This window comes from Myodes glareolus, chromosome 5 (assembly GCF_982192425.1).
Source record: "Myodes glareolus chromosome 5, mMyoGla1.1, whole genome shotgun sequence".
NCBI lineage: Eukaryota > Metazoa > Chordata > Mammalia > Rodentia > Cricetidae > Myodes > Myodes glareolus.
In genome coordinates, this window is record NC_142030.1 from 22,637,871 (window position 1) to 22,664,302 (window position 26,432).

The window sequence follows — 26,432 nt, forward strand, 5'->3', positions numbered from 1 at the left end:
TGCCAAGACAAAACTGTGAAACTATTTATTTCATTTTGGTAAAAGTGGTACTATTTTAATATAGGATTTGTTTTGTTTTGCTTTTTGGTTTTTCAAGACAGGGTTTCTCTGTAGTTTTTGGAGCTTGTTCTGGAACTAGCTCTTGTAGACCAAGCTGTGAGCTCACAGAGATCTGCCTGCCTCTGCCTCCCGAGTGTTGGAATTTAAGGTGTGCACTACCACCGCTGGGCTAGGATTTTTTTTTTATCTTAGATATTGTAGGGAAGTTTTTGAGTATGTCAATTATTCACAATAAGCACATTTAGTACTCTTGAGAAAAATGAAATATACTAAAAGAAATACTAGAACCTCTTCTGCCTCTAAAAATGCTTCTCAAGGACAGAGGAACATTGTTCTTCACATGGGGTAAAATATGAGAATTTGAAACTTCAGTAAAGGCAAGAAATGCCTTCAAGGAGTATGCTTTTTCTCTTCTCATTTATTTTATTTTACTTTTTGTGACAGAGTCTTGCTATGTAGCTTAGATGGTCATGGAACTTTCTATGTAGTCCAGGCTGGCCTTGAACTTAGGATTCTTCTGCCTTAGGTGCTGAAGTTATTCAAGAAGATTCTATGACTTCAGGAGAATGAAATTTAATAGTGATGATAACATCAGTGATCAGTTTCTTTTTGAGACAAGGTTTCATGTAGCCCAGACTGATCTTGAACTTTCTGTATAGCTGCGATGACATTGAATTATCTTGACTCCACTTTCAAAACACTGGGATTCTAGGAGAGCCCTACCACACGGCACTACTAGCAATTAGACTGGATATTTCTTGAGCTTTTGTAATGTGTTAGGCACTATGCTAAGAGTTTACAGTCATCCTTTGTATTCCTGGGAGAGGGTTCTAGGCTAACCTTAGAGGCCAGTGCCTCACATAAAATGATATAGTATAGAACCTATGTCTACCTTAAGGGAATACTAAGAAAACACATGAATATAGTTAGTACAGATGCAATTCTTTCTCAAATACTTCAGTTTGCAGTTGATAGAATACACAGAACCAGACCCACAGTTGAAGAGCCAACTGTATTGTCTTATTTAATTACCACACAAACCCATTACAAATGTATTCATTTACTAAAAATATTGTTTGAGCACTTATAATGTACTAGGTATTAATTAACACTTACAATGTAATTAATTAATACAGTGTTCTAGTAATAAAATAATTATTGTCTCTGATCCCACCAACTTATATTCTAATGAGGGAAACAGATGCTAAAAATAAAAATAAATACTCAATGACATGTGATAACAACATGGAAGGCTTAAAAGAATGAATGATAAGGAAACCTGCTTTAGGTAGAGAGCAGAGCATTCTGGGAAGGTCTCTTCCAGAAGCTGATGTGTTTAAGCTGAAGTCTAAAGAATAGGAGGAGCCCAATAGGCATAGGAAGGACCTTCAGGCAGATGCAAATGACTGTAATATGGAGAACATTCTTCTCTCCTAGAGGACTTGAAAGATCACAGAGGCCAAACAGAGAATGGGGAGAGGGCAGCTGGCAGAGTCTGGGTAAGAGTCAGACCATTCTGGGTCATGGAGACTGGCTTTCACACTGAGTGCAATGAGCAGTCGTGGGGTTACGAGCAGACAAGAGAAAGAGCTGGTCTATACTAGGGACACTGTGCTCGTTGTCTTTTGGACCATCGGTTGCAGGGAGACAAGAACAAAATTAGAAGAAGTGTTTAGAGGTTATTGGAGTATTCGGTTCCAGATAGGGGCGGTCAGATATAGGAGGATGGTCTACATGTTGGGAAGAGATAGATATATTTAATGTATTCTGGAGGTAGAGTGTGAGGGCTTGGTGATAGAGAGGCTGTAATCAGGGATGGCTCAGATTCCTGGCTTGAGTAATAGACCTGATCGATGTATTATTCCTCTCATTTTTGGCTATGAGATTAAAGCACCAAGAACTCAGGAAACATCTCAGGAGGCCTGACTAGTAAAATTGATTCATAGGACATGAGTGTGGGCCTATGCAGCGCCAGACACTACATACTTAACCAAAACACCATGTTCTCTCTCCAACCAATCACATCCTGCTTGCCTTTTAGAAGGAGAGAAATGATTACCTATAGAATTATAATCAGTCAGTTAAAACTCTGATTGTTTAGTTGTCAAAGAAAAGGCAACATGTGGGTGTATTACCCAAGGCAGGATTTGTCCTGGAGTGGGTTGAAAAGCAGTTTTGGGGTTCCATACTGGAGATCTTGCTACTCATCAAGCCTCTGACCTATATATGCAGGATCAAGTCTGATGTGATATCCCTGGATATCCGGATTCCATTGTCAGCAGGAAACCATGCTTCTCTGTTCTCTTCCAGGGGGTCAGTAGATGTACTCTGCTGAATTCCTTTAAAGTCTTCCACCAACTTACTTGATGTCCTTAAGAGTATTCATCCTGGGAGAAATGGGCTTGTTTTTTGAGAAAAGAAAGAAGTAGATTAATAGGTAGGCATAGCCTACCCTCCATGACTGCAGAGAGAACACGAGAGCCCTGCTGGTCAAATAGTAGGGCTACTGATGGCATGAGGCAGGAGTACATTAAAGAACAAGTAGGTTAATTATAATAGGTGATCCTAATACAAGATAATCAAAAATTTCAACACTTTATTTATTTATTGTATGTTTGTGTATCTCTCTCTCTCTCTCTCTCTCTCTCTCTCTCTCTCTCTCTCTGTGTGTGTGTGTGTGTGTGTGTGTGTGTGTGTGTATTTCCACTTTAGAGAACAACTTGTGGAAGCTGGTTCTTTCCTACAATGTGGGTCCTGGGGATTGAACTCAGGTCATCAGGCTTGGTGAAAACTGCCTTTTACCCACTGAGTCATCTCCCTAACTCCAAGATGACTTTTTATATTTTGGTAATGTTTCAAGACTTTCTTTTTTTCTTTCTTTTTCTTGTGGTATTTGGATATCTGTAAAATGGGCCTTTCATTTCACTTGCAAAATTGAAGGTTTGGGAGAGGAGTAAAAAATACATGAATATTGGGGCTGACAAGATGACTCAGTGGATGAGAGGTTGCCGAGTAAGCATGGGGGTTTGAGTTCAAATCCCCAGTCCCCATGTAAAAAGCAGTGCATACACTTGTAATGCCAGCACTTTAGGGACCAGAGACAGGAAGATTGTTTGGTCTTTCTGACCACAGGTTTAGCTTCAGGTTTAGTGAGAGACACTGTTTATTAGGAGTAAGATAGAGAATGGGAGGGAAGGGCACTGGATGGAGCTGTTCCCATTCTCACACACATGAGCACAAATCACAAACATACATTACACACATATTCACTCATACAAAATCAAAGAAGATAAAGCAGTCATGGATTTTTACCTCTCTGGAATGATTAACTTTGGAGTAAATGGTCATGGAATCATTTTTTATAGATTTTGGGATTTCCATTTCCTGTAAACAAGAAAAACAAAAGAGTTATATGCATTTGGCTCTCACAGAGACAGGTCTGTGCATACCCATATTTTGGGGAAAGGCAGTGCCAGGAGAAAGAAGAGGTATGCCAAGAGAAGATGGGGACTAAGCTCTACCAGTTCAAACCTGTGAGATTTTAGTAACATTTCTTGAGAAGTAGAAAGGCGGCTGGAAAAATGGCTCAGCCATTAAAGTCTACGCTCACAACCAAAAATATAAGAGAAGCAGAAAAACAAACTAAATATAAGAGCAACATCCCAGCAATACAAAGGCCCCAACCAGAAAAGCAGCAGAAAGGTGACCTCATGTGAAGGGATTCTTGTTTTGCATATGATTCTATGTTTACTCCTTCTCTGTCTGTAGGAACTTACATGCCAGACAGTTATTGCATCATATCTTTTGTCTCAGTCTTTATTAGCTATACCTGGAGCCACCCACGTTGCTTGCTCCATTTAGCCCTGTAATTCTAATGGCCCAGTCACCTTGTTGTGGTCATGGTAGGGAACCAGAAGTATAGGAACTCCTAGTTTTAAGAATGACTCTCTAAAGATACACTAAGCAGTAGGAACAGCAGAAATCCCAGGCCCTAGATGATCCATTGATATATTTTGATTCTTTAAATTAATGAAGGAATATTTAGAGAATAATTAAGATCCCAGAAACTCTCCAAGTTGTAATGCTTTTTTTTTTTCTTTTTTTGAAAAGAAGCTGACAAAATGGGTTAGCCATTTGGGCTTGGGTTTGCTGGAGAGCTTGCTCCCAGCAGGAGCTGGAAATGGCAATTGAGTAAATGATGGGAATGTCCCTTATTGTCCTCCCTTTCAGGAGCGTACTCCTCAAAGCCTCTGATGATCTTAGCCAAGAGTGTTTGCTTGGGGAATCCAACACTTCTAGATGGGCTGCTGCTTCCGTTGTTTCAAGAATGCCAAGCTCTTTTGACTTATTTTTCAGAAAACATGACCAGTATATCTAGATATTTAGAAAAGTGTCCCCAGTCAGGTGGTGGTGGTACAGGTCTTTAATTTCAGCACTCGGGAGGTAGAGGCAGATGGATCTCTGTGAGTATGAGGCCAGTGTAGTCTAGAGAGTGAGTTCCAGGACAGATAGGTACTCATAGGTAAAAGGGACAGAGGACTTCCTGACACTTGACCAAGGTCATCCTATTATGTGGGGGTTCTTGTGCCTTAGTTTCCTTTATTGTGGAGGGGTTATGATACTTATTCCCCTCTTCTCTTGAAATGCTGATGATTATGGTGACAGGTTTATGAGTAACCATAATAATAACACAGCGGTGGAGGGCAGAGTGGAAAGAACTTACCTTCACTGGGTGAGTGACTTGTGCATACACAGTGTTCCCTGGAGAGCCTGGAGTGTCTGTGTTCTCAGAGGAATCTATGGTTAATACAAAAAGGTAAGGCTGTCAGTGGTAGGACTGTGGGGCTGCTTCCCACAGGACCTTGGGTCCTGCTGGCCCCCAGAGCACTTTTTAATCCCTAAATCAGTTGTTTCTATCTTGCTCTTCCTTAGGGACTCCCTCCCCACCTCGAAACCTTAGGAGTTCTGGGCTAAACAAGAACTTTCATATGGTCTATTTCTAACCTCGTTTCTTGGGTGAGTTGATGGTGTTCTTATGACTTAGAGTCTCAGCAACTCCCCCATGCTGAACACATGAAGGACTGAATACCACCACCCACGGGATCCCTGGAGACACTGTTTTCACAGGCAGTGTGACAGACTTGACGGTTTTAGAGAGGAAGAATTGCAGGTTCAAGAGAACTTGGTAGACCTGTACAAAGGCACCCAGGAAACAGTGGGACAGGAACTGGAATGCAGGTGTTCTGACCCCCGACTTTGTGCCCTCACTTCAACAATGGTATCTTGAAACTATCACTCATGGGATGAGACTCAGAAAATGAGCCTGCCTTCACATATCTTTATCACACCGTAGTTTTCAATGGCGTCAATTAACTGGGGTCTAAACCTTGGCTGAACATCAACAGGACAATTTGGTTCAGAGTGTTTCACGCTCAGGCCCTATTTCTGCCCACACCAGCTGGGTGACAGTGGGTGGTCCATGGATGACCCCTTCACTGGGACTTATTTTCTTCATCAGAAAGGAAGTGAGCAATCTTGACCTTGCTGTAGAAAACCGTGATGTCCCTCACAGGCTCGGGAGGGACTCTACAGGTGCCATGGTGATAAACCAGACTGTCAGACACCATAGGCTCCAGAGAGCCAGGGATGCTGGTTTCTCTCCTCTCTCCTTGTTCAGCCCTCTGGACAGCCCCTCTCTCTCCTCTTCCATTCATATCTTCCTGTCTGCTTTAAGTTCTGTCATTAAGAGCATGGACACTCACCTGGATGTTGTCTTCTACCCAGAGAAAGAGAACCTGAAAAATGAAAGCAGGAAGCTGAAATGCAGGACTTCAGTGAAGGAGGGCTTTCTCCCTCCTTCCCCTACAGGCGTCTTTCCAGAAGATGCAGGCAGCAGGACCCAAAAGAAGGGCGGGTGAGCAAGTGGATCCCGAGGTTGGGTCCTGTTTTTCTCAGTAGTACACCTCCCCTGAAATATTAACAGATGTCTGGCCACACCCCAGGGGCTATCCGAATACACTAAAATATCCAGAGGTCGTGTCCACCCTCCTTTGACCCTTGGCAACCAGACTCTGAACACTTGAAGTCTTAGAGGAGATAGAAGAAGGCAGATGGAACACTTACCTTTTCTTTTTCTTGTCTTCTTAAATACACATATGACTATACATATGGTGACTATAGGCACCACAAGACCAAAAATCCATTCTTTATACTGGTGTCGATTTTCATTAGTCAAAACGCCTGAAAAGAAGAAGAAGAAAAAAAGAGAAGTGGAACCTCTTAGGATACATAACCTGGAGGTTCCTTTGAGCTTGTTTTAGGCCCCTCTTGAGTCTCTTCTGGGCTGCCTACAGGGGTTGGGTAGAGGTCATTTATACTCCTAGTTTGGGGCCCTGTCAGACTTTCTGGGGACCCCTGTGGAGGCAGGACAGGTCAGACTGGTGTGGGGAAGGGAGAAAGTCATCCTGGCTCCTAAGGCCTTGCTCCTGGCAGAGGACTTGGGAAGGGAAAGGGGGACACTAATGAGAGGCATAGAGTTTTAGAGCCTCTCCCTGCAGGAGTTTGGCTCCTCCCACTGTTACTGTCCAGGCATTCACATTGGCTGTAAAACCATGCTATAACACTACACAGCTGCTTGAAGCTCCCACAAAGACCCCAGGCAGGTGTTACCTGTGCAAAGACTCTGGGCAGAGACAGAGACAGACAGATTGCTGACAGGGTTCAGAGCATGGCAGGTGTAACTCTGGTCACGGGAATTCTTTGGGTCCCAGGAGACAGTGAGATTTGGGTCCCCTAAAGAGATGTTTCCTGAGACCTGCCACCCGATTGAGGCAGTATGATTTGGGTTCTCCACAGTACAGGTCAGGTGGATCTCGCAGGTCCCGTTCTCAAACAGGTGAGTGTGGTTGATAACTTCTAAGTTACTCAGTCGTTCTGTGTAAAAAGACCATAGTTAAGGACACATGGTTTGGGCTAGAGAGGTTAAGGGTGCTGACTGCCCTTACAGAGGATCCCCATTCAACCCTAGCATCCACATGGCAGCTCACTACTGCCTGTAACTCTAATTGCACCCTCACTTGGACATACATGCAGGCAAAACACCAATGCACTTGAAAAATAAAAAGGACACACGACCATTGTAGGATATTATTTTAACTAGGCAAAAATGTGCTACATAGGTTTCTGCTGCCTTTGTTAATGATATAAAGATGTGTTACGTTTATCTGTGCTGCATTTGTTTAATGATGTAAAGATGTGCTGCACTTGTTTCACCTTGCCTGCCTAAGGCTTATGATTGGTCGAATAAAAAGCCGAACAGCCAGTAGCTAAGCAGGAGCGGGATAGGCAGGGCTGACAGGGAGAGAGAATAAGTAAGAGGAGAAATATAGGAGAGAGAGAGAGAGAGAGAGAGAGAGAGAGAGAGAGAAAGAGAGAGAGAGAGAGAGAGGTAAAAAGCCCAAAACATAGATGAAGAGAAACAGGTTAAGTTATAAGAGCTACTGGGAGAAGCATACGATAAGGCTGACCATTCATAATTAATAAGTTTCCATGTCATGATTTGGGAGCTGGCTGGTGGTCCCCCAAAAGTCTGCAATACATGACTTTGCTCATCAACCTGTGAAAAACACCCCCCTACCTTCTTGCCTTTTCTTTTGGTGTGTGTATGTGTGTGCACATGGTAATATGTGCACATGTGTATATGGGTACATGCTCACATGCATGTGGAGGTCAGAGGCTGTCTTTCTCTATCATCCTCTGCCTTATATTTTGGGACAGGGTCTCTCATTGAACCTGGAGCTTACCAGTTGGTCAAGAATAGCTGGTCAACAAGCTCCAGGGGTTTTCCTGTCTCTTTCTCCCTAGAGCTGGGACTACAGATGTTTGCCACCATTCCCAGATATCTATGTGGGTTCTGAGAACTGACGTTCAACCTTCTCAAGGGATGCTCCTTGAGCACAGAAGAACTTTGCTATCTGTTCTGGCTGACTCTTCCTCCAAATATCTGCATGCCTACTCTCTTAACACCAATAGATATTGACCCAAATGTCAGGTCATGTTTTCAGGGAGGCCCATTCTATTCGCTTCCTCTAAAATGATACCTTGGGCCTGGTGTACATTCAGTGAAAGAGCTCTTACCTAGCTTGCTCAAGGGCCTAGTTTTGGTCCCTAGCACCATGTCTCCTGCCCTGTTTCCTGGTACCCCTATGCCCCATGTGTAACATGAGGGCCGGCTTGTTGGGGTTTCTGTCCCGCCTGGTACCCCACAGCCAGCAAGTCCCTAAGAAAATCAATCACACAGAGATCTCTATAAGTTATAAAGCTGATTGACCCATTAGCTCAGGCTACTTATTAGTTCTTATAACTTATGTTACCCCATTATCCTTATCTACGTTAGCCACACGGCTCAGTACCTTTCTCAGCTGGGTAGCTTACATCTTTCCTCTCCGGTGGTCTGGGCAGAACTGACAGAGGGAGCTTCCTAGAATACTCCCAGTATCTTTGCTCCACCTCTACTTCCTGTCTGGCTTTCCTGCCTATACTGCCTGCCTGGCCAATCAGCGTTTTATTAAAATATGATTGACAAAATACAGATAATTCTCCTGCACCACCCATGCCTTTTTCCCTTAGCACTCACAGAATTCTGTAAGCTTCATGAGGGCAATGACCTTTGTTTTGCTTATTGATGTTTTCTAGTTGCATATCAGACTGCCTTGGACATTATCCATGGCAATAAATATTGTTATTCAATGAATAAACTAAACATGTCTTCACATCCAATACTAAACTCTAGTCAGTTACTCCCGATTAATTGGGAACTATCTAAAAGATCAAGTTTTTACTTTCTCTATCTTAGCACATACAGAGTGCTTGGTCAGTGTTTGAGAAACAAAATCTGTACTTTATCCTTGGAAATTCCTTTGCACTGATAAGGAAAAGGTTGGGGTACAGATCACATATCTCTAGGTATATGAGTCTTTGAAGGGAAGGTGCTCTAAGCAGCCCTGAATATGGGTTATCAATAAGTATAGAAGTCATGGTATCCTCAGTAATGTCAAAAGAACGGTGTCTCAGCACATGTGATAGAGCCTGGCAGGCAGCATCAATTTTCAGGCTTTCTGTTGTGTGCATCTCAGTTCTCTTCATAAATCTGGTAGTGTCCTGATGATCATAAATCAGTCAGGGTGGTCCTGACTCTTATGGCTGGAATGAGGATAGCCCTAAAGAGACACCCACGTCTTAATTCCAGACTTGTGTTATCTTGCTTGGACAAAAGGTCTGTGTAACTTTTATATAAACTAGTTGAGGACGTCATCTCCAATTTTCCAAAGACAAGTATCTGTCTAAGAGACAAGCAAAAGGACATTTGAGACGAACAGAAGATGGGTATAAAGATGTGGAGAAGGCTGAAGCCAGAATGATGTAGCCATGGCCAAGGAACACCAAGGAATCTATGATAACCAGAAGCAGCAACACAAAGAACAGATGGCGTCTGCCCATACCTGGAACTTCACAAGAGTAGATTCTTGTTATTTAGGCCATTGTGAAATTTTATTTGGGCTACTTCAGCAAACAAATCCATTGCCCTGAGGCTACCTGGCCCCTTGTCGAGAAATTCTCTGCTCAGAAAATTTCCAGACTTCCTTTTTTCTCAGGCATGTTTACTTGTTCCGTGTCATGTTCTTTCCAGTGACGGGACTTTAACTAATGTAACAAGGTGAACTCATCAAATATTCAGGGGATATGGAGGTTAAAGTGTAAACAATTTATGGAGATATTTTATTTTAATGGTACCTTTTAAAGAATTCCACATCTTAAGCCAAAGAACTCTAAATGAATTTTAGATCTTGTGAACTCTTTAGTAGATAGAAATTATAGAATCTCAGTGATTTTTTTAAAGTTGTCCAGTATGGAATCCATTCACATATTTATTTTAAAAATGTAATAACATTTAATATTTACTTACTTATTTAGTTTTTTTTTTGAGAGTAGTTTTTTTGAGACATAGCCCTGGCTGTCCTGGAACTCACTATATAGACTAGTCTGGCCTCAAACTCACAAAGATCCATCTGCCCCTGCCCTTAGAATACTGGGATTAAAGGTGTACACCTCATGATGAACTAATATTTAGTTAATTTAACTATTTACTTTTCTCTCTCTCTCTCTCTCTCTCTCTCTCTCTCTCTCTCTCTCTCTCTTGTGTGTGTGTGTCCATGAATGCATGGTATGCATAAAGAGATCAGAGGACAATTTATAGGAGTCTGCTCTCTCCTCCCACCTGAGCCCTAGAAATCAGACTCAGGGCATCAGGCTTGGCAGCAAGCACCTTTACCCACTGAGCCATCTCAATGCATGTGGTGGTTATAATGTAATTGCCCCCTCCACCCCCAAAAAAGCTCATTGGGAGTGGCACTATTAGGAGGTGTGGCTTTGTTGGAGTAGGTGTGGCCTTGTTGGAGGAAGTATGCCCTTGTAGAAGTGGGCTTTGAGGTCTCCTATGCTCAAGATATGCCCAGTGTCTCAGATAACTTTCCTGTGGGACAAGGTGTAAGAACTCTCAGCTCCTTCTGTAGCATGTCTGCCTGCATGCCGCCAAGCTTCTCACCATGACGATAATGGGCTAAATTTCAGAACTGTAATTGAGCCACCCTGATTAAATGCTTTCTTTTATAAGAGTTGCTGTGGTCATGGTGTCTCTTCACGGTAATAGAAACCCTAACTAAGAACACTGCCCTAGGTAGCCAATCTAGTGCTTGGGTCTCCTGTAAAACATTGCTGCTAAAGCCATCCATGGCACTTCTGGACATCTCTAGTAGCTTATTTTCATGGCTTAGATTAATAAAGTATCTCATTATTTCCATAATTTTATGTTGAAAATACTTTCATTCCTTAATATTAGGGAGGTAAGTTTATTTATTTGAGACAGTCTGGCTATGTAGTATATAGGCTGACCTCAAACTCCTGATCCTCCTGCCTCAAATTCCCACATGTTGGGTTTAGGGATTAGATGTACATCGTCACTCCAGTTAGAAGGGCAGGCTTTTTTTTTTTTGTTGGTTTTGTTTCGATTAGTGATCAATAGGAGTCATTTTGAGAAAACACTGTTAGAAATGAAAAATGAAATAACCTTGACAGAAAAAGCTTTTATGAATTTTTCTATAAGGTTTTCTATTAATTGGCTCACCTGTGCAGAGCACTTCCTGAGTAGATAACTCTGCTGGGTCAGCTCGGCCTTCGTATAGCGAGAGACAGGTCAGTCACGAGGGAAGAGCCACCACTTACCTCCTGTGACTAAGCCCAGGCTTTGGGCATAGGATTGTGCACAGCTCACAGAGTCTTTGTAAGGAGCAAGGGACAGATACTCGTCACGCATGCTAATAGTATCATTCAGTATTTTGTTTCCAGGATCTCCGCCTTTCTGGGTGAAAGGGGAAATGAAGTGCCTGGTGTAGAGAGCCACGTGGTATAAGCGTCTAGCCTAGCTCTGCTGCTATTTAGTGGTGCAGTGTTACCTAACTGCCTTACTTCTGGACCTTGTGGTGACACCAGATGCTACCTTCTTTATCTCCAGGCTACAGTACACTTTTGTTGGCACACAGGGTTGACACATGTGATTTGGATTTGTTTTCAGTTTATATGTGATCAAATGCCGTGTTTGGACTTACCGAAGACCCTCAGAACGTACTTTAACAAGTACGGTCTGGAGTCTGTGGTTATCTGTGCAGTATACGATCCTTCGTCGGCTGCTGTGAGGTTGCTGATTTGTAAGGAAGAGGACCGGGCGATGTTCAGTCGCTTTCCCCTCTCTGGATCAGTTTTCCAGATTTGTGGACTTGCAGACTTATTTAACTGGACGATAAGGATCGGAGTGTCGTGTGATTCTCTCCCTCGATGCTGCCAGATGATGACACTGGCATTCTTTCCTGCAGGAAGCTCCAGAAGAAGAGTTGCAGACCCCCCTCGGACACCATTCACCACCTTTGGGCTTGCGCTGTTTTGTGGAACTTCATTCCCTGTAAACACAGAAGGAGAAGGCTATAAAACTGCTCCCGACAGCCCCTTCCATTTCTGCATCCTTTCTCTTCATTCTGGCAATCTGTTTAAGTTCTTTGGAGGAAAACCAGAGTTGTGACAGGGATAAAAAGTGTAAAAAGTGTTACAAGTGTTGTGGTGGACACTCCTAATAGCTCCACCTCCAGCAAAATATTAGATGGTCTTGGTCAACAGGCAACTGGTCTAGTTAGATGATTCTGACTCATGGTCTACTTTTACCCTGGCTGGTCAATCTCTAGTGACATTAAGCCTTTTTTTTTTTTTTTTTAAGAATTATTTGTTTATTATGTACACAGTGTTCAGCCTCCATGCCTGCAGGCCAGAAGAGGGCATTATAGATGGTTGTGAGCCACCATGTGGTTGCTGGGAATTGAACTCAGGACCTCCAGAAGCGCAGTCAGTGCTCTTAACCTCTAAGCCATCTCTCCAGTCTCTTAAGCCTTTAAAATATTTTGGCACCAATTTGTTAGAGGGATAAGAAACTTTATTAACCCCTTGACATAAATTCCAACAATTGTAAGTCTTTGCTGATGGCAGTATTGGCACGGCCAGTCTTTCACGATTTACCTAAAGTCCATCTATGTAGCGTGCTTTTGCAATCCAGAAAGCCAATAACAGGAATTTACTGCATGTGCTGTTCTTTGCCTGCGTCATCATTTGATGTTGATAACTGTCTTTGAGGCAGATAAAAAAATGTCAGTTTATTGGTAAAGAGACTGAGATAGAGAGAGGTTAACTAATGTTCCTTGGTTGTACATCTAAAAAACAGCAGAGCCAGGAGAGGGAGTTGGGCCCTCTGGAACTGGAGTTACAGACAGTTGTGAGCTGCCTTGTAGGTACTGAGACGCAAACCGGAGTTCTCTGAGAGAGCAGCCCATGCTCCTAACTGCTGAGTCATTACCCCACCTCCATGCTTACAACTCTTAGAGAGGATGGATGCTTCTTTAGAGTCGATGCCAAATTCCTAGCCCCATTACTTTGTTATCCAGAGCTCTGCTTGCTGGTCTAACGGTGATTGTTCTCTTCCTCCGACCCTGAGCACTCTGCACAGTGTTTGACAAACGATATGATCTGTGGAAGTGTGTGGCATCAGTCAACAATTAACCATGACTGGGACGTCAATTTTCTTGGCGGGGGCGGGAAAAAAGTATTTATGGGGTGGCCCAGAGGATCCTGACCCTTACTCAGCTCTTACACGACCTTGCACTTCTGCTTTCTTTTCTGAGCGGTCATAGGATTTCCAGGCACATCCGTGTTGCCATCGCACATCCCCTTCTGCATTGCATGTTTCCCATCAGCCTCTTGACACACGGCTATTTGTCATCTCGACCTCTCTTTCCTCTCAGAACCACACGAGTAAAAAATAACACGCAAAGTCTTGAGTCCAAAAGGCTCCCTTTAGCAGTATTCTGCTTATTTAAAAGTAAAACCAAGCAAGACAAATCTGCACTGTCAGGAATCACAGGACTCACCAGCAACTCCTCCTCCCCCAGCCTAGCAGAGTCCTTTAAGTTCCCTTGATTTTATAGATCAAAATTTTTCTTTGTGGTTGTGGTTTTGAGACAGGTCTTAAATGTAGCCCAGGCTAGCCTCAAGCTGGCAATCCTCTGCCTTAGACTCCTGAGGTCTAGGATTACAGGCATGTGTTATTATGCCTGAATTATTAGCTTATTCAAGAAGAATAAATATATTCTACTATTTACTTAGTTTTGTGTTAATTTAGTGGGTAAAAATTTAGAAATCATGGCATCCAGACCACATTATTAATTCCCTTTCATATGTTTGCTTCTGGTCTGGATTTGGGGAATACATATGTTGTATGTATGAACAAGATAGTCCTGATTTGCTGGTTCACTCTCTGACAGAGAAGACTGACAGGTGAATGGGTAGCTATGATGTGGACGGTAAGCACTGACTTGGGATTAGGTGCCTCTGCATTGTCTGAATACCACTGTTATAACATCTATGTTGAATACTCTTTTCCTTTATTTTAATTATGATATTATTTCTTCCTTTTCTTGCTAAACGAGAGCAGGCATTATGCTTGTTTCCTATGTACTTTCTTATTGCTTTAGCACAATTTCCAGTCAATAAATAATGAGTTGACGGAGGTATATATGTGCTCTACAGAAGCACAGACAGTGAATGATGGACCAGGGACAGCTACAAAGAAACAAGCCACAAAATATGATGTTGTAGGAAGGTTTTGAATGAGAGCAGGGACTTTCCCACTGCTCAGTGATGTGCAAATTCCCTAGACGATTCTGCTGCCTTCGCACTGCTGTCACCTCTGTCTGAAATGCTCTCCCCTTATTTCTACATGGTAAGTTGTTACTTGTCTTTGAAAGGTTGCTGGAATACCTCTTCGCCTCTCCTTCTATTTGTGGAACTTTTCAGCGGTACAGGGGGAGGAGAAAGGAGCTGTGCTGAAGACAGAGAGGTGCATGGACAGAAGGAACAGTAAGAGTAGTTCCCTGCAGGTCTAAGAAAAAATAATGACAAAACTAGATTTGAGCCAACCTGCTTGTACTGCATGAAGATCAGAAGTTACTGAGCATGCTCAAAAGACCGCTAGGTGATGGGGTTTGTCCCAGAGGAAACACAGAATTTTTTTTTCCTGGGTTGGACACAGACGCTTTTAATCACTCTGGACCAATACCTTTGGTTTGATACTGACATTCTGGGACATCCAAGTGCTCTGCTGGCAGTAAATATGGAAGAGTAGAGCCAGGATAGAAGTTGGAAAGATGTTTCATGATGGCTCTGGCTGTGGCAGGCTACTTGGCACGTTAGAGGCTGGTAGGATACATAGAAAGCATCCCTTTGGTACTTTATAAACCACTGAAGGACCACTTGGACTATGGGAGGGTGCTGATATTCTCTGGTGATAGCAAACCAGGGACCATGATCTCATACTTTTCATGTTCCGACTAATGGATGACATGTTTCTGGGAACATGAATAGTGTCTGACTTAACTTTTTTTTCTCTAGAAGTTGCTTCAGTGTGTTCAACGAAAGCTATGCAGACTGAAATTAGAATATAGAAAGTCTTAATGTGTCACTTGACCAGTGGGAATTGACTTTGTAAGGTATTATTAGTAAATGTTGCATACTTTGGAGAAGTAGAAAAGTATATGGAAAACAGTGTTTCGGGAAGCATAAGGCATAGGTAGGCCTAAGATGACTCTCAAAAAGAACAAAAAGTCTCAAGAGACTCTGGTGTTTCTAACCAAGAACACTTAGGTCTGTTCACAGTCAAAGGAGACATGGTGGGCTGTTTTACTTCCCAGGCAATGAACTCAGAGTGAAAGGAAGTGGGGACTGATTTATTGAGCAAGTTGACAGAGAAAGGAAGAGAAACATAGGGTAGACGTTTTAGGAAGAGGTGGGATGAGGAAAAGGTGGTCACTGGGATAGCAAGAGCCATTGGGAATTTAGAGAAAAGGGAACAGGGCATGGAGAAAGGCTTTAAAGATACGGTGGAAAAGAATGTTGAAAACACAGAGCTGTTTCTGAGGAGGAAGCCAAAGTGGGGCTCAGAAGAACAAATGTGGTATCAGTTTTGAATGAAGGTGGATCTCTTCTGCCATCAAGGTAAGCAAGAATGAGGCTAAAACCTTAAGAGATTTATAGGAGAAAGAAGACATTTAGACACTTCATGTAGCTTGATCTCAAGGTTATAAGACGAATTGATCGGATAGGTCCTGAAGGAAAATATTCTTGGATCTTCTCCAAGATAGACTATATGAAAGCACAAAACAAGTATCAAAAAAAATTCTAAATGTCTCAAATAATAGAAAAACTCTTCTTTGACTACTATGGAATAAAATCAGAAATCAAGAACAGAAAAATAAACAAGAAATGCACAAATAATGTGGAAGTTAGACTCCACTGTCTAAACCAGTCGAGGGACTAAAGAGGAAATCAGTGGATTTAGACTGTAGCTTGAGAGGCGTGAAATGGAAGGACAGCATGCCGAAACATAGGGAGGGATACAGCAAAAGTACGGAGCAGAGGATCATTTCTAGCTCTGAATGCTTACAGTAAGAAAGAAGGAAGATCTCAAGTCAATAATTTAACAAGGCCAAAGACAGCAGGAAAGACAAAGAAAAAGAAAACAAGCACTCAAACAAAAGTCCTAACTCTCCAGCGATTCTCAATCTGTGGGTTGCGACCTTTGGAAAACACATATTTCTGAGGGTCTTAGGAACTGAGACTCTGCTCAGGAGCAAAATCCCAGTTATGAAACAGCAACAAAAATAAATTTATGGTTATGGGTTCCTAGGAGCATCGGAGATACGTATTTTCCAACGGTTGTGACCCACAGGTTGAGAATCACTGAGGTACTGCCTATGGAAAATTCCTTAGCAAAATAGTAACAAACCAAACTGAACAACACTATGAGGTTATGTATCGTGGTTAGATGAAATTTATCTCAGAAGATGCAAATTGGGAAGTGGTGGCTTTAATCTCAGCACTTGGGACCTCTAATTCCAGTACACTGGCCACCATAGCCTACAAAGCGAGTTCCAGGACAGTCAAGGCTACACAGAGAAATTTCGTCTTAAAAAAAAAAACAACAAACCAAAACAACAAAAACAAGACAAAACAAAATAACAACAAAACAATGCACTATATGGATAATAACAAAACAAAGGGGAAAAAAAGAGACACATTATCTCCTTTGATAGAAAAAAGGATTTGATAAAACCCAACACTCTTTGAGAGCCCAGGGACGAAAGGGGATATTTATAACCTGTTGAAAGCCATTTATGAGAAGGCATTTATGAAAACCTGCAGCTAGCATTCTACTTAATATGTGTGCGGATAGTTATATGTCAACTTGAGACAAGCTGAAGTCATCTGAAAGGAGGGACTCTCGGTTAAGAAAATGACTCCATAAGAGAGGGACGTAGGCAGGCCTGTAGGACATTTTCTCAGTTAGTGAAAGATGGGGGAGAGCACAGCCTATTATAGGTGGTGCCACACCTGGGCTGCTTCTATAAGCAGGCTGAGCAATGGGGAGCCGCTGAGGAGTGAACCAGTAAACAGCATCTCCCATGGCGCCTCTGCATCAGATCCTGCCCTCGGTTTCCTGCCCTGCTTGAGTTTCTGCCCTGATTTCTTTCAGTGATAAACAATGATATAGAAGTGTAAGCCAAATAAACCCTTTCCACCTCAACTCATGTTTTGGTCAAGGCATTTCATCACAGCAGCAGAAACCCCGGTTAAGACAATACACAAGACTGAATGTCTTCCAGTTAAGGCTGGGAGAAAATGATATCCACGTCTACCACCTCTATTCAGTGTTATTCTAGCAGGTCCAGCCAGAAAAAAATAGGTAATAGGTAAGAAAAAGAAACAAAAAGCATATCAATTGTAGAAAAAAGACAAAACGTAAAAATGATTCCTGCTCATAGATGCTATGGCCACGTAAGCAGAAATTCCTGAAGAATCCACAAAAGTAACCAAAGCTAATAAGTGAATTCAACAAAATTGCAGGTCACAAGATCACACATACAGAAACTAGCTTGGCTGGGTATGGTGGCTCATGCCTTTAATCTCAGCACTTGGGGCGGGGAGAGGCAAACACAAGTAATCTCTGTGAGTTCAAGGCCAGCCTAGTCTTCATAGTGAGTTCCAGGCTACCCAGAGCTATGAAGAGAGAAGTTGTCTCAACAAGCAAACAAAAACAAACCCCAACAAAAACTAGCATTCGTATTTGTCTACACTAGCAATGAAGAACAATCTAGAAAGAAAATGAAGAAAACAAATTCCACTACAATAGTACCCAGAAGAACAACATAGCTAGGGGTACTTAGATTAGTACCAACCTTGGCCAGAGATGCTGCTTCTGTCATGGGCAAGAGTTAACGCAGTGACTCATAGTCAAAGTGTAGGAATAAATGACTGGTAAGTGCTCATCCCTAAACAGGACATCATTTCAACCCCACAAAGCTCAGGAAACATCAGGGAAGATGATGTGGAAAGAATATGAGAGGCAGAGAATGCGGAGAGGTGCCAAGAAATGCTGTTTTCTAGACATGACATCACAGTGCCGCTCATGAACTCACAGCAAGCTATGGTGACTTGCACAAGATCAAGCCAACAAAATTGGTCAACATCCAGCAGGCAGCACTAACTGGACTCAGTGGGTCACAGAAGCATCAACAATACCCCACAAAAACATCTCAGTTCCAGGCACAGATGGCCCATATGAGTTTTTGGTCAGGGAGGTCCTAGCGGAGCCTCCAAGATGCTGGCATTTGCAATTGCTCTTGACTGCCTGCCATAACAACATGGTAAGATCCTGTTGCTGAAGATACCGCTCATTTTGATACAGGATATAGTGAAATCAACCTCTAACTTACCAGGAAACTCTCTTGCTATTGGCCAACTTATATAGTTCCAGAAGGTGCTATGCAAGCTGCTAAGGGAGAAAGACATCAATGTTCTCTCTCAGGGCTGGACCTCGCATGCTACAACACTGACATGTGGGCAAGATATGCCTTTTGGTTCAATAGTAGCATGAAAGGTTCTGGGGGGAAACCAACTATTTTCTGATCAGATATAAGCCATGTTGCACAGGAAAGATTTTGTACCTGGTGTGTTAGCATGGTGAGAGGACTTTGATGGGGGAATTCATAGGTGCTGGACAAGGAAGAGGGAACCTTTTGATGGGGGGGAATTCATAGGTGCTGGACAAGGAAGAGGGAACCTGCTCTTGTTTGCAGAATTTTGCTAAATGTTCATTCAGTCAAACTGAGTTCCAAACATTTGTGTTTATACCCACAAATTTGTGCTGCCCTCAACTTTGGTCAGGGTAACTCCTCCTCCTCCTCCTCCTCCTCCTCCTCTTCCTCCTCCTCCTCCTCTCCCTCCTCCTCCTCCTCCTCCTTCTTCTCCTCCTTCTTTTTGCAACTGGTAGTTAATTCATAAACTCATGACTAGCCAAAGTACTGGGTATAAATAATTCTGGGTGCTCAATTGTGAATGGGTCATTTATACCAACTTCTTCTCGCCATCCAAGGCTCAGGGACTTCAAAGAAGAGGAAGAGAAAAGAATGCAGAGCCGTGAAATACCGTCTAGATATGAAAGGGACATTGTTCATAATGACTCACAACAGCTGTGCTTACCTGCAGATGAGAAGCCAGTCAAAATTTCACACATATCAGAGGGGCTGCTGGCAGATGATGGCTGCTGAGGGAGAGAGAGCAACTCTCTTCTGGGAATGTGGCTGATAATAGGTTGTTCATGCCCCAGTGGTTAGCCACACGCTCATATGCATATGGGCAGCACTAATTGGACTCAGAGGCTCATTAATAGCAGTCTACATAAAAGAAGAAGAAGGATAACATGAAGCCGAGAGGCAGGCAAAGTGGAGCGGGATTGCCAAAGCGGAGTGGGAGAGAGGAAGCAGTGAATGGATGTAACAAGTGCACATTGGATAGATGTATGGAACTTTCAGAAAATAAAAGTTTCTATAGACCAATGAGTCTATTAATCAAATGTCAAAACAGCTTTCATAATGGAAGAAAATCTTTACTAGCTCTCTATCCTAGTGGAGGATTAATATCTACAATATGCAAAGAACTGAAACAGCTAAACATCCCACACCACACAACCTAATTAAAAACAGGCTGTGGAAATGAGCAGAGAATTTTCAAAAGGAGAAATGTAGAATACTAATAAATATTTTAAAAAGTCTTCAGTATCCTCTCCCACGAGGGCAATGAAAATCAAAACTCGTCTGAGATTCCATTTCAGGTTGGTCAGAATGGCCAACATGACCAACACCAATGACTGTAAATGAAGATGTGGGTGAAGAGAAACCTCATCCACTATTAGTGGGGATGTAATGTACTGTGGAGTGGAGGCTCCTCAGAAACACTACACATAGAACTCGCGTATGGTCCAGAAATAGCAAAGGTTTCCACACCTACACAACTATGCTCACTGATGCTCTGTTCACAGCTAGGAAACAGATTCATCCTCGATGACCACTAATAGATGAGCAAGTAATTAAAATGTCATACATATACACTACAGAGTTTTTATTCATTTATGAAAAATGAAATTATGAAAAGGTAGGGAAAATGGGTGGAACTAAAATTTTCTTGAATGAAATAATCAAGACCTGGGAAGATAAATGCCACATGTTCTTTCTTCTATGACAGATCCTAACATCAAATTTTCATTATTTTAGTTTTAAAGCTAAAAAAAGGTTGATACTAAGTAATTGTTCAAGTTCCTTTAACAAACCAAAGTTTTCAGTTATAAAACAATACAACTCAGGCAGTTAAGTATTTCCGAATGTGAAAAAGAATTAGCTGCTATCTTTGTGGAAAAGAAGAGGAAGAAGAAGAAGGAGAAGAAGAAGAAGAAGAAGAAGAAGAAGAAGAAGAAGAAGAGGAGGAGGAGGAGGAGGAGGAGGAGGAGGAGGAGGAGGAGGAGGAGGAGGAGGAAGAAGAAGAAGGAGAAGGAGAAGGAGAAGGAGAAGGAGAAGGAGAAGGAGAAGGAGAAGGAGAAGAAGAAGAAGAAGGAGAAGAGAAAAAGAAAAGATGCTGGAACAAATACAAAAGAATGGCGCTAAATTCCTGTCTCTCACACCAACTTAAACTATAACTGGGTGTGCCATCAGCCTCAACATTTGGAGACAGAGGCAGGAAGATCTCTATAAGTTTTAGTTCTATCTGGTCTACATAGCGAGTTCCAGATCAGCCAAGACTACGAGTGAATCCCTCAACAAAGCAAAACTCAAACTATGTCAAGTATTTGTAAGAGTTAAATGTATAAACCTTGTAGAAGAAAACAGAAAAGTTGGGCCGGGGATACAGCCAGTGGCAGTGTGCTTGCTCAGCGCACACAAAGCTCTGGATGTGAACTATAAACAACCATAGGGGCCAATATTAATGATCTTGAATTTGACAATGAATTCTTAGATATGATACCAAAAACACAAATAACGAAAGAAAAAAAATAGGTAAACTCTATTATATAAAAACTAAAAAAAGTATATCAAAGGATGTTAGGACACAATATCTTAGCAGATCCTCAACATTCTGTTAGATGGGACACAAGAGGTCAGCCATTGTATGCCTTCATTTAGTTGCTCAATGGATGCAGAAAGCTAGGGTTGGCTAGGAGATTGGGACAAGAAGAAACGGGAAAATGGGTGGTGAAGAACAACTTTCTCTCTCTCTCTGTTGGTTTGATCCAAAGGACTTGAAGTGCAAACACTACCACTGAGCTACATCCCCAGCATGGAATTTTCTTTTTGAGTGATGGGCATTTTAAAATAATAGAAGTGATGATTGCAGAACACATGCTCTGTGAATTTCATCTCGAAAATAAACCAGCTGGGCAGCGGTGGTGCATGCCTTTAATCCCAGCACTCAGGAGACAGAGGCAGTTGGATCTCTGTGAGTTTGAGGCCAGCCTGGTCTACAAAGTGAGGTCCAGGACAGGCACCAAAGCTACACAAAGAAACCCTTTTCTAAAAAACCAGCCAACCAACCAACCAACCAACCAACCAACCAACCAACCAACCAACTAAATACAAACAACCCCCTCTTCCAAAAAAAAACCCAACAACCAAAACACCAAAAACCAAAACAAAAGCCAAAGGCCTTAGCGTGAGTGAAGGAAACAATCCAAGCTAGATCTGGAGTGAGGGACTCAGAGTGGGGAGGTGTGAGGCCCGGGAGGGTAGAGATCACGGGTGTGGGGGAGGGGAGAGAGAAACATGACAGCACAGAGTCTGAACAATGGAAAATCATGTGTATTTGAGCATAATAACAAGATAGGAAACAGCACTCTGCCTTTGATGAGGTAAAATAACCATTTGAACAGCAGATGGTTGTTAAAGAGAAGATAACGGTACTCAGGGGAGGGGCATCGTTAGACAACAACAACCTGCTAGCCATAGAACCATACACACTTTTATCTCAAAAAGTTTAGAGCCAGGGCTGTCGGTGTAGTTCAGTGGCAGAATGGTAGCATGCTTGAGGCTCCAGGTTGGATCCTTAGCTGCAAAAGAAGTGGAAGGAGGAGAGAAGGAAGGGGAGGAAGAGGGTAGGAGGGAGGGAGATTTGAGAGCCAGCCCACAGGTTTTTCTTTTCCCTGTCCATCCGGCCACACTGCTCTTCCCTGGGACCCACAGCACCTGTATCTGCATCCTTCAAATTCACCCCAAGAATTACTTCCTATTTTCCTCTGGCACCGGTTTCAGTGTGACTACGTTTCAGAACCTTGCTACTCAAGCCGCGGTCCATGAGCAGGCAACCCTGATAGCACCTGGGAGTTTGTTAGAAATACAGATGCTTACAGCTTCCTCTCAGAGTCTCCATTCTAGTAAAATCCTCAGTGATATATACAGGAGAGTCTGGCAAATTCCTATGTAGAAAGAATAAGTGGAGAAGTAGCTGAGATCCACCACGGTGCTTGATTTCCTCTATAACTGCTGTTTTGCTTTCAGGGTTTTCCCACTTTGGTTTGCTGTATAGCCCAGGTTGCCTCAGTTTCCTGTACTGGGATTAAAAGCAGGCGCCATCACACCTGGATGTCAGACTAGGTCCAAAAACTGTTTTGGATAGGATCTACTAATTATATGTGGTTAACAGGTTTCATTGTATTTTCATATATGTATATATTTTGATCATATTTACCCACAGTACCCCGTCTGACCCCTTCCCTCCCCTGTTAATCTTCTCAAGTAATCTGTCGTCTATTTTGTTCTTTTTTCTTTTTCCCTCTGATGAGCCAATGAGTTTCTTAGGTTTGCTTATAGGAGTAAGGGGTTATGTACGGAGGCCAGGACACCTTACGAGAGGTCACACCACTAAGGAAAATGTCTCTCCCTACCTAACCAGTTCTGAGGGAGGAGGAGGCCAATCTCCTTGACAGGATGTTGCTAGGCCTAATTTTGTGTATGTCTTGTGCTGATAGTCACAGCTGCTGTTCATTGAAGAGTACAACGGTCGGGTCACATGGTAGGTTAGTTTTGCACCCAAGGAAATGAGTTAAAGGGAATGAAGGGGGCTGGGGTGAGGCATAAATTGGCCAAGTGTTTGCTATGCAAGCAGGACCATTTGAGTTCAGATCCCCAGGACCCAAGTACAAAGTCAAGGGAAGGTAATGTAAAGCCAGTGCTGTTAACTCAGGCCCTGGGGAGGCAGGAGGAACCCTGGGGCTTACTGATCAGTCAGCCTAGCCAAAAGAGCAAGCTTCGGGTTCATTGAGAGCCCCATCTCAAAAGACAAAGGCAGGGAGAGAAGCAGTCACTGAAGACACTCAGTGGATGTCCTCCTCTCGCCCTACACGTTTGTAAATTCGGGCAGGAATAAGTAAACATTCCAAGGTGCACACAAAGGAAGGAAGATTAGATTTCCAACGTGGTTTGTCTTTGAGCTAAGTTTCTCAAATGGAATCAGGATGTGTCTCACCTACCTGAAAGCTGTAGCGAGCGAGCTATTCTCTCCATCTTCTCTGAGAGCATCTTTGTCCTACATACTTGCTACAGCGGCCTTGCCTTTCCTCGCTCGCTCACTCTTAACTCTTCCCTGCTCTGCTTCCCTCTCCCTCCCATGTTTCTTTGATTCACTCTCTATTTAACTTCACGTATCATTTGCACCTATTCCAGAAAGTTCTTTCTCACCGAGTCCAGAGCAGCTTCCTTGTTTTTGATGTCCTGCCTAACCTCCACTTTCCACCCCGACGGCAACCACAGTTCCGCTCCACTGAGGGGTTTCTGAGCACCTGCCTCTATCTCCTGCGGATTCAGTCAACCATCTCTTACACCCTCCCCCACAGCTGTGTGGCAGTGGCTGTGACTTAGGCTCTGCACCTTGTTTCCTCATCCACAGATGGGGACTGAGCCTCACATCTCACAGGCTTCTTATAAGAAGAATCCACGAGATGGGGGGGGGGATTTTAATAAGAGGACTCTCAGGAATTTCCCGTTTTATGGCAATAAATGTGAGGTTAAACACTCAAGTTGCTGGCCTGTCCCAGGTCAGGAAGTGGTAAATAGTTGTCGTCTTTTTCTGCATCTTGTATGTATTTCCCAAGGTTCTGTCCTCATTCCTCTGTTCTCCTTAGTTTGACTTAGTCTCTATTCTCAGCCTTAGTCTTGTGTCTCAGCTTCTCGCTGCTTTCAGGAATTGCCTCTTGGCGATTGCTCCCATATCATAAAGATCCAAAGAGGAGCTGACCTCTGTTCCTATCTTTGACTGTCCTGTTTGCAATGTGACTTCCTTCCTCTTTCTCTTTCTCTCTTTCTCGCTCATTTCTTCAGAATTATTTGTTGCTAGCTAGTGCATATTTTACTAATTTAGAGCTTATCTTCCCTGCCAAGATGTCAATTCCTTAAGAAGAGAAAGTTTTGCTGACACTGACTTAGGTCCTGATGTAGCTTCTGAAACTACTATAGTCCAGTCATTCAGTAGGCATTGTAGAATGGTTGGCCAATGACTTAATGAACCTTCCTTTCCTCTAATTTCTGTTGTCAATTAATCTAGTTAGTTCTACATCTGCAGTCTGTCTTGATTTTTCTTGAGTTACTGACAAATTTAGGCAATTGATTTTTTTTGTTATTGTTGTTTGTTTTTCAGTCTCTTGCTGGCTAATGAATGAAATTTTGGCAAGTTATTTAAACGATCATAGTCTCAGTTCCTTGTGTTAACATGAAGCTATTAATAGAATAAATTCACATATATGTCATAGGACTTCTAAACATAATGCGTGCTTAATATGTAGCCCATTTCTGGAGCAAAATAAATGCTAGTTTTTTTTCCCCAGTGAACTCCCTCAGAGTTAGGTTTGAGTGAGCAACCTTTGATCACCTTTTCTAGGGCACAGATGAACACCCTGTGACTTCTCAAACCTGATGTGAGCCTTCCTGCTTTTGTAACAGACAGCAGGGAGAAGAAGCAGGCTCAGTCAGTCCGGTCCCAACTGCAGTGCTGAGTTTTCAGTATTTGAAGAGTGAAGTTCAGAAAGGATAATAAACCCCCTGAAGATACATAGTATCACAGCGGCTAAAATGTAGAAGACTCCCCACCCCCAAACTTCTTTTTGTACCACAGCATGCTGGTCACAAGCAGTCCTGACTTACAAAGCCTCATGTTCCATGCCCCAGGAAACACTTTCCCTCCAGTCAGCCCCACCTGAAATGTTTGCCCTAACTCAGCGGCCGCCACAGTCTGAGGGCAGCAGTTTGCTATAAATCACCTCAAACTTCCTCCGTCTCTGAACAGAGAAGAACCAGGCAGTCAGCCCAATCTAGATGACTTAGATTGAGCAAGCTGTCCCTAAGAAGGGACTCAATCAGCGACAATATCAGTGTCCACAGACATTTACCTGAGCCGAGGCAGAAGACAAGTGGGAACAGCCAGATGATCTGACGGGCGGAGTCAGGCACCGGAGCCCGTGAGACAGCCATTCTTTCAGGAGCTTGTCTCTGAGACTTCCCTTTCCTCTAGTGATGTGAGTTCTTCCTCTGCGCTAGCAAGCCTTTGGTTATTGATCTTTACCTTCACACATTGCTCATAGAAATACCTTGTATAAGTTAAGACTCCTAGTAATGAGGGATAAGAAACCTGAACTGGCCATCTCCTGTAACCAGACAAGACTTCCAGTGGAGAGACTGGAACATCAACCCAACCACAAAACCTTCGACCAACAATTTCCTGCCTACAGGCTGTGATGAAGCAAAGGTGGTGCAGATGGTGGGAGTGGCCGACCAATGACTGGACCAGCTTCAGACCCACACTGCTGAGAGGGAGCCCATGCCTGACAGTGCCTGGAGAGCCAGAAACCAGAGGTTGGATGACCTGCCCATCCCTTAAAAAAAGTTAGGTTGAACTCAGGGAATCCTGTGGAAGATGGGGAGGGAGGAATGCAGGCGTCAGAGGGATCAAGAACACCCCAAGAAAATCTAGAGTCATCTTACCTGGGCGCATAGCATCTCACAGAGACTGAAGTGACAATCGAGGGAGCCTGCATGGTACTGACCTAGACCCATGTTGTGGTTACGTAACATATGACAAATATGTTATGGTTGTGTAGCTTTGTGTTTTTGTGGGATTCCTAACAGTGGGGGTACGGACTGTCTCTGACTCTTGCCTGTTCTTGGAATTCCTTTTCTCTTACTGGGTTACATAGTTCAGTCTTAATATGAGGGGAGGTGCCTAGTCTTGTTGCAACTTTATATACCATGTTGAAATCCCTGGGAGGCCTGCTCTTTTCTGAAGGGAAAAGAAGGAGGAGTGTGTGTGTGGGGGGGAGGGGGTTGGGAGGGAAGGAAGGAGGGAAACTGTGA

General features: G+C 43.0%; 1 protein-coding gene across 1 annotated transcript; it reads right to left on the minus strand.

The window, feature by feature from the left end:
- Slamf6 (SLAM family member 6) lies at nt 1-25,808 on the minus strand. Its single transcript, XM_048448908.3, has 8 exons — nt 25,472-25,808; nt 11,724-12,071; nt 6,730-6,993; nt 6,184-6,300; nt 5,823-5,855; nt 4,784-4,857; nt 3,373-3,444; nt 1-2,461 (listed from the first exon to the last, which is right to left on the minus strand). The coding sequence occupies exons 1-8, from the start codon at nt 25,551-25,553 to the stop codon at nt 2,420-2,422; spliced, it is 1,032 nt and encodes a 343-aa protein (XP_048304865.1). The 5' UTR covers nt 25,554-25,808; the 3' UTR covers nt 1-2,419.
- Nucleotides 25,809-26,432: the final 624 nt, after the last annotated feature.